The sequence below is a fragment of the Adiantum capillus-veneris genome, chromosome 29 (genome assembly GCF_014529385.1).
Source record: "Adiantum capillus-veneris isolate H3 chromosome 29, ASM1452938v2, whole genome shotgun sequence".
NCBI classification, from domain to species: domain Eukaryota; kingdom Viridiplantae; phylum Streptophyta; class Polypodiopsida; order Polypodiales; family Pteridaceae; genus Adiantum; species Adiantum capillus-veneris.
In genome coordinates this window covers 104479757-104493376 of record NC_140959.1, presented here as the reverse complement: position 1 = coordinate 104493376, position 13620 = coordinate 104479757, and the positions used below count along the sequence as shown (strand labels likewise).

The window sequence follows — 13620 nt, the reverse complement described above, 5'->3', positions numbered from 1 at the left end:
AAGCCTCTAAAGTTAGAAAAGCTGCCACTTTCTTAAAGGACAATGCGCTCACATGGTGGACGGCATTGTTAATGCAAGGACACGCACCCGGCAGTTGGGTTTACTTCAAGCAAATGTTTGCATTTGCTTGGCTGTCAGATGAATTTGAAGCCGACGTCATGAGAGATTGGCACCAACTTACTTCGGCTACATGCAAGAGCTTGCTGGAGTACAATAGGAGGTTTTGTAAAGCATTACTCTCAGTGACCTCCTACAGATTTGTGCCATTGACAAAGCAGATTGAGAAGTATTGTTGTGGGTTGCCTAAAGGGCTTCGCGATTACTGTACCAAGAACAGAGTGGCTACCCTCAATCAGCTTATGGAAGTTGCTAACACTGGTCTTGCCTTGTTGAAAGGAGAAGACAGTGGGTTTCCAAGCAACGAGAAAGGAGGGCAGCAAAAGAAAAATTCAGCAAAGCAGCCCTTTACCAGAGTGGCTCCTGAAGCGTCCCACGGGCCAGCTAGGTTCAATAAAGGCAAAGGTTCAGCCGAGACTTTTATAGCGCAGGCAAGGAAGCAGAAAAGGAAGCCTTTTATGCGTAAGACGCCCGAGGAAAAGAAGGTCTTGATGGCTGAAAATAAGTGCTTTATATGCGAGCAGACCGGTCACTTTGCAACCAACTGTCCACAAAAGAAAAGGCCAGCTGACTCGATGACAAAGAGGACAGGCAAGAAAAGAAGCCTATGCCCTCAGCAGGTTTAGTGCCAGACATATTGGGCGACAGGCCTAATACAGATGCCAGTGAGTTATGCAAAGCGTGGGGTAAAGTTAGAGACCAGATGGCACTTATCTTTTTTGATCCAGGTCCCAAAGCAAACTTTATCACGCCAGAATTAGCTATGAAGCTGGGCATCAGAGCTGAAGAGATGGGGTATACCGCAGAGGCAGGATTGGCATGTCCTGGCCACTCAGAGTGCGTTACTCCCATCATTGGAAAGCTGCGTCTGCATATTCAGTCGTATGTGGACACAGAAGAGTTCTACATCATGCCGCTGGAAGGATGTGATGTCTTGTTGGGGATCCCGTGGATGTTCCGAGTGCATGGAGTGTTGGATGCCTACAACAAAAAGATCACTGTACAGCATAGGGGCAAAACTCACATTTTGAATGTAAAGCTGAAATGAGAGTCAGTCCCTATTGTATCTGCTTCTGCTATCACTTCTGTAATAAAGAATCATCTTTCTGCGTACTTGGTTTTTGCACGTGATGTTTCAGATAGTTGCCAGTCAAATTTATCTGTGTTAGATAAAGACAGGCTAGCATTTTTGCAAAAGTTTAATGGCTGTTTTTCTGATTCATTACCATCTCGACTACCGCCGGAGAGGCCCGAGGATCATGCGATTGATTTGGTGCCAGGTTGTAGCCCACCAAATAGGCCACCGTATAGGGTTAGTGAGGCGCAATGGAAAGAGATTATGAGCCAAGTGGAGGAGCTCTTAGAGAAAGGGTTGATGCAGCCTAGCTCGTCACCCTATTGCTCTCCAGTGCTCTTAGTACAGAAAAAGGATGGCTTGTGGCGCATGTGTATTGACTACCGTGTGTTGAATAAGAATACCATCAAGAATAGGTTTCCTATTCCAAGGATTGATGATAGTCTTGATCGCCTAGAGGGTGCGGCGATTTTCAGCAGGATCGACCTGAAAAGTGGGTACCATCATATTCAAATTAGGCCTGAGGATGTGCATAAGACTGCGTTTAGAACGACATTTGGTCTCTACGAGTTCTTAGTGATGCTTTGCGAAAGAAAGAGGTCACTTTCAGATGCACCCAGAAAGAGATATCAGCTTTTAATCTCTTAAAGGAAAAGATGACTTCAAATCCGGTCATTGTTTTGCCAGATCTCAGGAAGTCATTTGTGGTTCAATGTGACGCTTGTGGCAGTAGCATTGGTGCAGTGCTAATACAAGATGGCAGGGTAGTAGCCTATGAGAGCAGAATCTTGCAAGGGCCAGAGATGACCATCCAGGTCTATGAAAAAGAGTTATTGGCTGTGATTCATGCGCTCTTAAGTTGGAAACATTATCTGTTGGGTGCTGATTTTGTTGTCCAAACGGATCATCAGACCTTGCGATACTTTCTGACACAGTCAAAGCTATCGGAAAAGCATATGCGATGGGCAAACATTCTCTCCATGTTTCACTTCCAAATTGTGCATGTGGAAGGCAAGAAGAATGTTGTGGCTGATGCGTTATCAAGAAAGCCACAAATTTCAGCTGTGTCAATTCCTTATCATCATGAGCTTGATGACATGAAGGAACAGTATGCAAATGACGAAGATTTTGCAAGGATCTTCGAACAGTTACAGGAAGGACAACGTCATGAGCACTACCTCCTCAAAGATGGGTTTATGATGATGCATGGAAGACTCTGTGTCACTAGGCCATTGCGACATAAGGTCAAGGTAGAGAGTCATGTCCCACCGTATGCAGGGAATCGTGGTATAGATGCTACAGTGAAAGCGGTTGAGACATTTTTTTACTGGCCTACCTTGAGGAGAGATGTGGATGCCTTTGTGCGAGCATGTGTGATTTGCCAAAAGGTCAAGTTTGATAGGCAAAAGGCACCAGGGCTCTTACAGCCATTACCAATTCCAGATAAACCATGGGAAAGCATAGCTATGGATTTTATCTTTGATCTTCCAAGAACACAGACAGGGAATGATGGAATCTGGACCATTATTTGCAGATTCAGCAAGCAAGCTCATTTCATTCCTGTTAGGAAGAAGATAAATCAAGATCAAATGGCACGTCTCTTTATGTACAATATCTTTAAGTACCATGGTATGCCACAGTCGATTGTCAGTGACCGTGACCCACGGATGACAAGTCTATTCTGGAGAGGCATATTTGAGAATATGGGCACTACGCTTAAGTTCTCATCGTCGTTTCATCCTCAGACAGATGGGCAGTCAGAAGAGGCAAATTCTACTGTCTTGGATCTGCTCAAGTGCTATGTGTCAGAGCACAAGGCGAAGTGGGAGCAGTATTTGCCGTTGGTTGAATATGCGTACAATAACACAATGCATTCTTCAACAGGCAAAGCACCTTTTGAAATTGTCGAAGGTCATATGAAAGTTCCTCCCATTTTGCATATCAAGGAAAAGATTTTTCAGGCAGATCAATATGTACAGAATATGGATGAAATGTACCAGAAGATTAAGCATGCCCTTGAAAGGACGCAGGCAAAGCAAAAGAAAGCTGCTGATGTCCACCGTCGTGAATTGTTGTTTTCACTTGGTGATTGGGTACTGTTGCGATTTGAAAAGGCACGCTTAAAGAAGCGAAAAGGTAAAGAAAGTCTCTTAGTATGCGTTATTATGGGCCTTTTCAAGTAACGGAGAAGATCAGTGACAGCAGTTATAGGTTGAAATTGCCTGAGAACTGGAAGATTCACAATGCCTTTCACGTGAGTCTTCTCAGACCATTTATTGGTGATGTGCCAAAGGATATGCCAGTTGAAGAGCGGCCAGAAGTTGAAGAGCTTGATGAAATTTTGGTCCCAGAACAGATCATGGCACACAAGGAAAGAAAGTCAAAGGTAAGGTTACAAGGCAATATTTGGTAAAGTTCAAGAACTATCTACCTATGGATGCAAAGTGGATGGAAGAGAGTGAACTGTTAGAGTCACCAAATGTATTGCAGCTATACCTTGAAGCCTTTGGTTTATCCCCTACATATTCTCCAACTCAAGAAGAGCAAAGGTCAAAAGGAAAGAGACCTGCGCTAGAGAAGGGTGATCCAGGAGCTAGCACTTCTCATGTATCTACGGATTTAGTGCAATAGAAGTGTACCCTGCTTGGCAATTGCCCTTGGGGAATAGAAGTTTTGTCCAAAAGTCTGTTCAGTGCTATAGATGTAACAAACTGCTGACGTGTCAAAGCCTAAAGAATGGAGCCAACTTACAGATGAGAGCAGAAACCCTAACCCTAATTTTTGCCAAAAACCCTAACTCTTGAAACCCTAACCCTAAAACCTGCAAACCCTAATTCTAGAAACCCTAAGAAGAACAAGCAACAGAAGAAGAAGTTCTACCAACTTATGGGGATCCCGTCCGATGGGGTCCCAAGTGGCATAAAGGCATTAAAAATAAAGCAAAACACACTCAAAAGACTTTGCACATCAAAATATGATGATGTGGCACCTGTACGGACGTCTCGGAATTCGCGGCAGATTTTTAGGGAAATCCCGAAATTTTAGGAAAGTGAATTTTTGGGGTCAGCTTTTCATATTTGATGCTTTTAGGCTTTGGGCCTTTAAATATGAGCCTTGGGGGCCCTCTCTGGCACTCTTCAGCGCGCAGATTGCAGAGGAGGTGCTCCCCGGCTGTTGTACTTTGCAAATCAACAGTAATATAAAGAAATACCGAAAGGGGCGCCAAGGTTTGGGGCCAATACTCTCTGGGGTGGAATTTCGCCACTCCGTGTCGCGTGTCTCTCTCTCTCTCTCTCTCTCTCTCTCTCTCTCTCTCTCTCTCTCTCTCTCTCTCTCTCTCTCTCTCTCTCTCAGTTCAGTTGTTATTGAACAGTTGTTATTGAAGTGCTAAAAGTCTGTTCTTTTCTATTGGCACGTGGTGCCTGCCTTGTGACAGTGGTATCAGAGCATCAGGCGTGTGCTTTTCTGAAAGCATACCGGTCCTACAAAAGAGCAGACAGAGCTATTGGAATTGAATTATATTTGAGGTATCAGCCACTCCCACCCTTACTTCATCGCGCATCGGGCGCACTCCCGTCTTCACCGCTCATGTCTTACATGGCATAAGCCATGCAAGAGAAGGATCCAGATTTGTTTCAAGTCACTGTTTTTCTCAGAAGCAGTGCCATGCAGATGTTGATGTCTATAGCTACCAAGCAGCATACTCCAAGTACTTGGCAAGCTTTCAAGAAAATTTTTGCCCGAAGTTATATAGTTTCTGACATCTTCCTTCGGAGTGCAACTTCTGGCAGAGTGGGGTATCCTGAAATGCTTGCCATGGAAACCCTAGCAGATCATAACTTGAAATTTCTCGACATCTCTCAGTAGATGTCTCTTCACAAGCAGATGACCTTGGAGATTCGGTGCGATTGCTATCTTGGGACTACCATCGCCGCCAAAGAAACACTGTCTGTCCAAGAGCTGATGGACCATGCTGTGCTCGGCTACGGCCTTACGGAATGAACCTAACCCTAATTTTTGGTGCAGGTTCCAGGATGGAAAGTCCGTCGACTTTTCGAGCTCGACTGATGTCGAGATTGCGTTTTTAAGTTTGAAATCTGTTTGAGAACTTGTTTGGTGATCCTGTTTGAAATTTGTTTGAAATGGATGGTATCTGTTTTGAACCTGTCTTGGTGCCGATTTGAATTGTTTGACTCTGGTTTTAATATTGGTTTCAATGATTGGTGATTTTACTCCCGAGTGGAGTAGTGAGAAATTATGTTTGAGAATGCTTGTTCATACTCATGGCCCGGACCCTTGTGGTTATTTGCAGGGGGAGTATTGAATGATTGAAAAGTGTTGTTGTTACTCATGGCACGGACCCTTGTGGTTATTTACGGGGGGAGTATTGTTGTTGTTACTCATGGCCCGGACCTGGATGGTTATGCGGGAGGAGTATTAAGAAGTCTGAGCAGTGGTTACTCTCAGCACCTCCAAACGACGCAGGCTGCGGTCTGGGGGGCGTTTGGTTGTAAAAGGCCTCTATATCTCATGGCCCGGACCTTTTTAGGTTATTTGCGGAAGGAGTGATGAGGGAGTCGTTGAACAGCTCATGGCCCAGACCTGGATGGTTATTTGCGGGGGGAGTGTTCATCGGCGGCTTTATGTTTCTATGTCTTGTAACATGCATATGTGAGCATTTGTGTTGCATTGTGATGTGCCAACCACTGAATATTCCTAATTGGATGAGATTGCCTGGGTATGTAATTTTAGTGCATCAAGACACCCGAGGAAGATCAGTACGGTCTGGGTGTGATGGCTAATTTTACTACGCCGGAATATCAAGAGTTCCGATTTGGACGAAAGGAGAAGCTAACTCCTTGATCAAAACAGCCGATAGGAGCAGCTAACTCCTTGATCAAAAGAGCAGAAAGGAGAAGCTAACTCCTTATTAAAAGAGCAAACTGATTGTCCCTCGGAATGACCCTCGGAAATTTTTTGAGCTAACTTGAGTTGTTTTGCAGATATGGTGCAATCCCGGACGATTACTCTTTCAAGAAGGGGAGATGTAACAAACTGCTGACGTGTCAAAGCCTAAAGAATGGAGCCAACTTACAGATGAGAGCAGAAACCCTAACCCTAATTTTTGCCAGAAACCCTAACTATTGAAACCCTAACCCTAAAACCTGCAAACCCTAATTCTAGAAACCCTAAGAAGAACAAGCAACAGAAGAAGAAGTTCTACCAACTTATGGGGATCCCGTCTGATGGGGTCCCAAGTGGCATAAAGGCATTAAAAATAAAGCAAAACACACTCAAAAGACTTTGCACATCAAAATATGATGATGTGGCACCTGTACGGACGTCCCGGAATTCGCGGCGGATTTTTAGGGAAATCCCGAAATTTTAGGAAAGTGAATTTTTGGGGTCAGCTTTTCATATTTGATGCTTTTAGGCTTTGGGCCTTTAAATATGAGCCTTGGGGGCCCTCTCTGGCACTCTTCAGCGCGCAGATTGCAGAGGAGGTGCTCCCCGGCTGTTGTACTTTGCAAATCAACAGTAATATAAAGAAATACCGAAAGGGGCGCCAAGGTTTGGGGCCAATACTCTCTGGGGTGGAATTTCGCCACTCCGTGTCGCGTGTCGTCTCTCTCTCTCTCTCTCTCTCTCTCTCTCTCTCTCTCTCTCTCTCTCTCTCTCTCTCTCTCTCTCTCTCTCAGTTCAGTTGTTATTGAACAGGTGTTATTGAAGTGCTAAAAGTCTGTTCTTTTCTATTGGCACGTGGTGCCTGCCTTGTGACAATAGAAGTAAGTATGTCTTGTCAGTTGTCAAGAGTACAGCAATTGCTTCTAATGAGTACATGTTGACGCATTTTTAAAATGTTGGTTTATTATGCTTGAAAGGATTCAATGTGTACTAAAAGTTATGGACTCTATTAAAGCCAGTGGCACAGTGTGAAAGCTATCCACTATGTCAATGGAACAGTCTCACAGGTAGACCATACATGAGTTAACAAGTGTTGAATACACAAGAGTGTTAACTATGAGCATGTATGTCTCGTACCATGTTAACCAGGTGTGTACACACAAAAAGGTTGATAGCCGTGATACGATGGTCCACGAAGTGTTGTACACACTAATGGATTGATATTCATGCAAACGAGGACGTTCGCGATTTCAAGAGGGGGGTATGTCACGAGTCTGTGGCAACTTTACTTGTTGATTTCTTTTTGGGGGAATTTTATTTGACTTGTTTTAAAGCACCCCTCTGGAAATGCCAATGCCCGAGTTGCATGGTGTGAGGCGGACAGTGAGAGTCTAGGCCGGACGGCCAGTGAGCACTGAAGTTGGGCAAATGGACTAAGGTTAGCCACGATGGGGCTACAAGTGTAAATCACCTCATAGCTGGTCGACATTGCATTTTTCGATGTGGTTTCAGTGGTGATTGATGGTCAGATGACCAATGTGAGTGCCGTGGAACCATCTCCTAAAATTTAGGAAACTGCTATTTTGGGCCGTGAAATGTGTTTGCGTCATTAGCTCTGGAATGACAAGGGAAACATTATATTGCTCTGCTGCCAAGTCAACTGACGCACCAGTTGAGATATTTTTAGCCAAGTTGGCCAAAGTCGGAAACTCGGAAACTGGGCGAGGTGTCACTCTGTGCGCACTTCTGCCACTCTGGGCGAGTCTACAAGAGAAAGGGGGCGCCATTTTCAGCGGTAGGCGGATTGCAACAGGTTGCAAGAGCTATGGAGTGCTTCCTTTCCCTCTTATGTATAGTGCGGTGCCAGGAGTGATGCCCTGCACGCTACGCACTGCTCTCTCTCTCCCCTATGAGCAGTATGTTATGCCCCTCTAGTGGGCTTTTCATTTGACCAATGTACAGTTATGTGGGTTTCATGCGCGATTGCCGAGGCAAGAGCCTCTTGCACAGGTATTGGATTAGCTAGCGGCTAATCCCCCGCAGGTACAGGGGAATTCAGAGAGGTTTCACGTGCGAAATCTCGTCCGATTCAAAGGGCAAGTAGCCCTACAGGTGTGGGAGCTCGAGGACTCGCTACAGATGCGAGCGGCACGCGAAACCGAACCCAAAACAGGGAATTACAGCCTGCTGTGTATTTTTGCAGGTTTAGGGTTTCGGCCCTAAACGGTCCCTAATACGCCCAAGGGGTTCGGGGACACAAGGGGACCGCTGTAGAGGTGATCTGGCGCATTTTCGGAGCAGAAAACAGAGAATTCCGCGTGCTGCAGATTCTCGCCAGGGTTTGCAAAGTGTCCGTATGCGTCGGGAAGTCATCTAATGCGTGGGGATATTGACTGTGAAGGGTCCTACTACAGTTATGCTGCCGAAATCAGGCCAGAACAGATGGAATTCAACCCAGATTGTGCAGGGCAACTTGTAGGGAACCACAGGTTTTATTCCCTCTGTTAAAGAATAAAGAAATACCGAAAGGGGCGCCAACCTTTGGGGCCTAAAGGTGTCGCTGTCTGCTTGGAAGCATTCTAGCTTCCTGGCCGTGCTATTTGTCTTGAAGTGTAATTCAGTCCCAGTTACAGGTTCCTTTTAAGTCATTGCTTTGTGTCGTAAAGCCAAGTGTTGAAGAATCGGGTGAAAGCTAGCATCTACCGCCCCACGGGCCAGTTTCACACATCCAACCCTATGTGTCCTAAATAAGCAATAGCATGACCAAGGTTCAGTTCAGTCAAGTCGGTCTAGAATAGGAAGTGATCAGGCACTTTTGTGAGTCTGTTCGCAGATCGTGCATGACCAGTCACTTAGATTAGATGCATATCCTCCGGTTGCACACAGCATGATCATCAACATTTCCATCAAAATCCATCGGAATCCATCAGGGGAATTTTCCAGTGCATTTAACCTATTTTCTCTATTTTTGACATTTTTCACTCATTATTTTTAAGTGACTTTTGTTGGAAAGTAGGTAGGGCAACTTTGCTAAGTTTGTATATAAGCAAACCTAGCGCTAGCACTAATTGGTAGAAGAGGCAGCAGGAGCACACGCTCAACAGGCACCTTCTCAGTAGGACCCCCAACAGCAAGCCTATCGTTTTTGCAACTCAGTATCAACCTAGCGTTTTTGGACCAAATCAGCCAATGTTTTTGATCTTGAAGATTCCTGGCAACAGCAAGAGGCAGAAGCCTCCTAGCGTTAGCAGATTCCCATAGCAACACAACAGATTTTTTAGCGTTAGTAGATTTCCCCGCAAGGTCAGATTTTTCAGCCCTAGCGTTTTTTGCATCTGCCAGGCATTTCAGCGTTTTGCAGATCTACCGCGACGGAACCAACACAAGCGTTTTCAGTCTTCAGCACTTAGAAACCGCAGATCAAGTCCCGAACCTCGCAGATCTCACCTTCCCGCAGAAAATCCTCGCTGCACGGTCAGATCCAACGTAGTTTACAGTTTCAGCCCGGAAAACACAGATTTCAGCATCTGTGTTTTCAGTGCGTCGCCATCGCAATCGTCGTCATCGACATCGTCACTGACATAGAGTCAGAATTCAGCAGATAAAGATTTGCAGATTTCAGCCCTTAGCATTTTCAGATTTCAGCCCGTCTCATCGTCGTCGACATCATCGGCAAGTCCAAGCATTGTAGAGATTTGTGCAATCAATAGTAGACCACTCTCGCCATAGAGAGTGGGGACTTCGGAGGAGGGTTTGACAACATTCAGGTGTCGTATTTCTCTCTCTCTATCTCTCAGTCTCACACACTTGCACGCACAGTGTCCATTCATTTTGTTTGTGATCATTGCACTCTCTCATTAAGAACGGAAGGCTCTCCCTTCCATAAGAACAAAAAAGGAACCTTGAGCACAGTTTGGAGCACTCATCTTGAGCAAAGTTCAAACATTCAATCCGTTGCACCTAACATGTTTGCTGAGGCAAGAGCCTCTCTGAGCAAGAACAGGAGTGTTGCTCCAAAAGCAGGCACCGGTGAGGGTGATAACCTCACCGTATAGGTGCGTTTTCAGCGCTGGTTATGCGCTGAATTTGGACTGTTTTTCAGCCATATGGATGCCAGAACCATTGGGAACAGTGCCCCACTGTTAGAGGACAGTTCAAGGACTGTTTAGGGCTGAAAAGAGGGCAAAAACAGTAAATACAGCATGCTGAATTTATTGTTTTTGGGCAGAAATCAGAGGGTTTATGTCAATGGAAGTGAGTTTCAATAGGGGAATTGGTTTCAGTCAAGTTTTGGGGCTGTTATGCTGCCAAAATTTCACCATAACAGGTGATATCTAGCTGGACATAGGTAAAGAATTCCCCGGACTCTTCTTTGTAATTTACCCTCTTAAAGAATAAAGAAATACCAAAAGAGGTGCCAATTTTGGGGCCTGCAAGTTGTCGGCGTATGCTCGGAGCATTCTAGCTTCTAAGCCATATGTGTGCTTAAGTGATAATTCCCGTTGCACGTTACCGTTCCAAGGTGCTCTCTGTGTGTGTCTAAAGTAAAGAATTTCGGGTGAAATCCAAAGTCTACCGCCCTACGGGCCGGTTTCAATAGCTACCATTGCCGGGACATAAATACTTTTTCCTCAAGAAGTGAGCCTCGGTTGTTTTGGGTAAAGACACAGAGTACAGGAACACGGGATTACACTATGGCTGACAAAGGGCAAGGCATTATGGAAGAGGATTCCTCTCCGCACGACAGGCAGAAAATTCCTATGGTGTTTGAGGTTGGCAAGAGTTCACGGCCACCCTGTATGCACCTTTTCCTAATGAGAATGCTCCTCCAATACAAGGTTTTATGACTGGGCAACTTGAGGATGATGCGTTCACGACTCAGTTAGTTGCCGCGGTGAATGTGTTTTCGCAACTGGAGCAGAACCCAAGCTTTATGGAGTTCTTGCAAGCGCCACCAGTGCCACAGCAAAATACTTCAAGCCCAAGTACTTCATGTGTCCAAGCAAGATAGGGAGCACTCGCATGTTGCGGAGTCAGGGGCTCCAAAACAGGTTCCTCCCATCCTTGAACAGGTGGTTAGGACGCCTATTCCACAGGCTATGCCAGTTCAGCCAGCCACCTTTTAGAGCCCGCATGTTGTCTTGAATGCACAAGGAACTGTTTACCAAGCAATGCATCCAGTTTTTCCACCACCCACGGTACATCCTTGGTATTTCGGGGGTGGATCTATGTTCCAGAGTAACTGCTTTTCATAGGAAAAGGGCCTTTAGATATGCGCAGAGGGCTCATTCTCTGGCACGCTTCAGCGAGAAGGTGCAAAGCGCGAGTACCGGCATTGTACTAAGTTCAAGTAATATAAAGAAATACCCAAAGGGGCGCCAAGGTTTGGGGCCAATACTCTCTGGTGTGGAATTCCGCCACTCCGTGTCGAGTGTGCTCTCTCTCTCTCTTTCAGTTCAGTTGTTATTGAAGTGCTAAAAGTATGTTCAGTCTTTTCTTTTCTATTGGCACGTGGTGCCCATCTTGTGACACCAATCCCCAACAGCTACTACCGCATACATCGCAGCAAACCTCAAAAGACTTCTCCAAGTCTAGGAATATCAAAACAGGTCATGTGGTCAACTTCCCCATGTCGCTCACTGTTGTAATTTGTGAAAGTTCCCGTAATGAATGGTACATCTTTATGATTAAGGGAATGCAATGGCAAGGAAATCTCCGCAAACTATTCGATGCACCAGCCATAGTAAGAACAGAAGCCCAAGAAGCTTCTCACATTTTGCAAATTCCACATAGATGGCCCATTGCAAATGCCTCAACCTTAGCCGAATCCATGCTAACAACCTCACCCAAAAGAAGGTGCCCCGAAAAGTGTACCGCTTGCATAAAGAACCCACTCTTCTTTCCATTGATCACCAATCTATGTCCCCGCAATGCTCTTCGCACCCATAAGATGTTCGAAAATCATACTAGTAATTCTATTAGTTCAAAAATATTTTATTTTGATTTATATTTCGTATAAGTTGACAATAAATTATGCTTTATTGCAGTTGCCTATATGCCTATGTATTCCTCCAATAAAAAAACATTGAATTCCTATTATATGAAATGCACCAATGACTCATACAAACAATTTTGGTGCTCCCTCTCATGTGTAAAGAACAACCAATCACAAGCAAAGTGTCATTTGCTTGGAAATCATCACAGCACAGAGATCTCTCCACCACATTTAGGTCATCTTCATACATGGCAAAGATATCACGTATTTGCGACCTATTACGTCTAAAGGTATTTAAGGGAACCTCTTTGAAACAATAAAACATTACTTAAATGCAGTTGCTTATTCAGTCTAGCTGCAAAATGAAAAACTTCATCTGATTCAGCACAAAAAAACAATCACCAATGTCTTCAGCCCACTGAGTAAATGGGTATATGACTTGCCAAAAGCAATAATTTACTTGGCACCAAAAGGAAGAGTCTAGTTGGCATCCACCAGAACGCCTCATGCCTCCTACAGCTATAACAAGGTTACGACAAAAACGTGTCATCCTGGCAAGGTTCTGGTGAAAAATAACCAATTTTATCCCCGCCAAGAAGCCCCAATTGTGGGTTACATAGAAACATTCTTGCTGAGGGTGACACCTATTTGAAATCATTGTGTAGTTCCAGCAATTGGAGGGCCAATACATATATTCTGATCTAGAGGCATGGGCATAGAAAAATGGGCGCGGCGCTTTCCAACTACAAATGCCTTGTGCCATTGTTAAAACTGTGACCGAGAGTATGATCTAAAGGATTGAAAACAGATTCAAGGACTAAGGCCTTTCCTTTACCTGACGGTCTTTCTATCGAAATGCTCCATGAGGGCATGGATCCCATGAACTGTCAGCGATGTAACTACTAATTGCCAGAGTCGTTTTTTTCTCTTCTGCTATGTGTCTCTGCCGCGGAAGTTAAAGAGGAAACTGTAGCAGAGGAAAAGAGGCTTGCAAGAGGAAGCTATAGTACCGGAGCTTCTGTAGCAAAGGGCGCTGTTTGACTCCGCTTTTCTGCAAGCCAGCATCGACCAAGTCGTCGGCATTCTCTCTTTCTAAAACAGGTGAACATAAGAGCGCACCGTGTGCCAAGTTGGCAGCCATGTGATGAGATCCAGTGACAATGCATTCCACTTGGGAATCCTTAGAGCCAGTTCACGCCAATTGGTCTGCGACCAGTTGCTGCTAGGCTTCAATGTAAATGGGGAGGACCGGGCTCAAATTCACCAAAATAAACTAGTTTTCCTTGATTGACGCATTGTGAAGACTCCGAACACGAAACTTTGCTGATTCACTCTCTCTCTAACCCTCCATTCAATCTAAGAGCAAAGCTGATGGAAGAGATTGAGTACGATACTTAACCCTAATTGTGCACTATCATTTGGCATCGTAGAAGTTGCAGTGTCCTCTCTCCCTACTGGTTGTTGCTTCTCTCTTTACTTTTGTTGATGTAGGTGGAATTTTGTTGGACGCGAGTGCTCGTATGGACGA

General features: G+C 45.0%; 1 protein-coding gene across 4 annotated transcripts in view; it reads right to left on the bottom strand.

Annotated features, from left to right (window-relative positions):
* LOC147419695 (protein CNGC15b-like) overlaps nt 1-13236 on the bottom strand; it is a 90160-nt gene extending 76924 nt beyond the window's left edge. For 3 of the 4 annotated variants that reach the window (XR_015187086.1, XR_015187085.1, XM_086505311.1), the window contains exon 1: nt 13103-13236. Coding sequence is in view for 2 of the 4 variants with exons in the window: in XM_086505311.1 (XP_086361437.1) it covers nt 13103-13233 (131 nt within the window). In the remaining 2 variants the exon portion in view is untranslated. Of the gene's footprint in view, nt 1-12927 lie in introns of all 4 variants that reach the window. The other variant, XM_086505312.1, reaches the window with a different exon arrangement.
* Nucleotides 13237-13620: the final 384 nt, after the last annotated feature.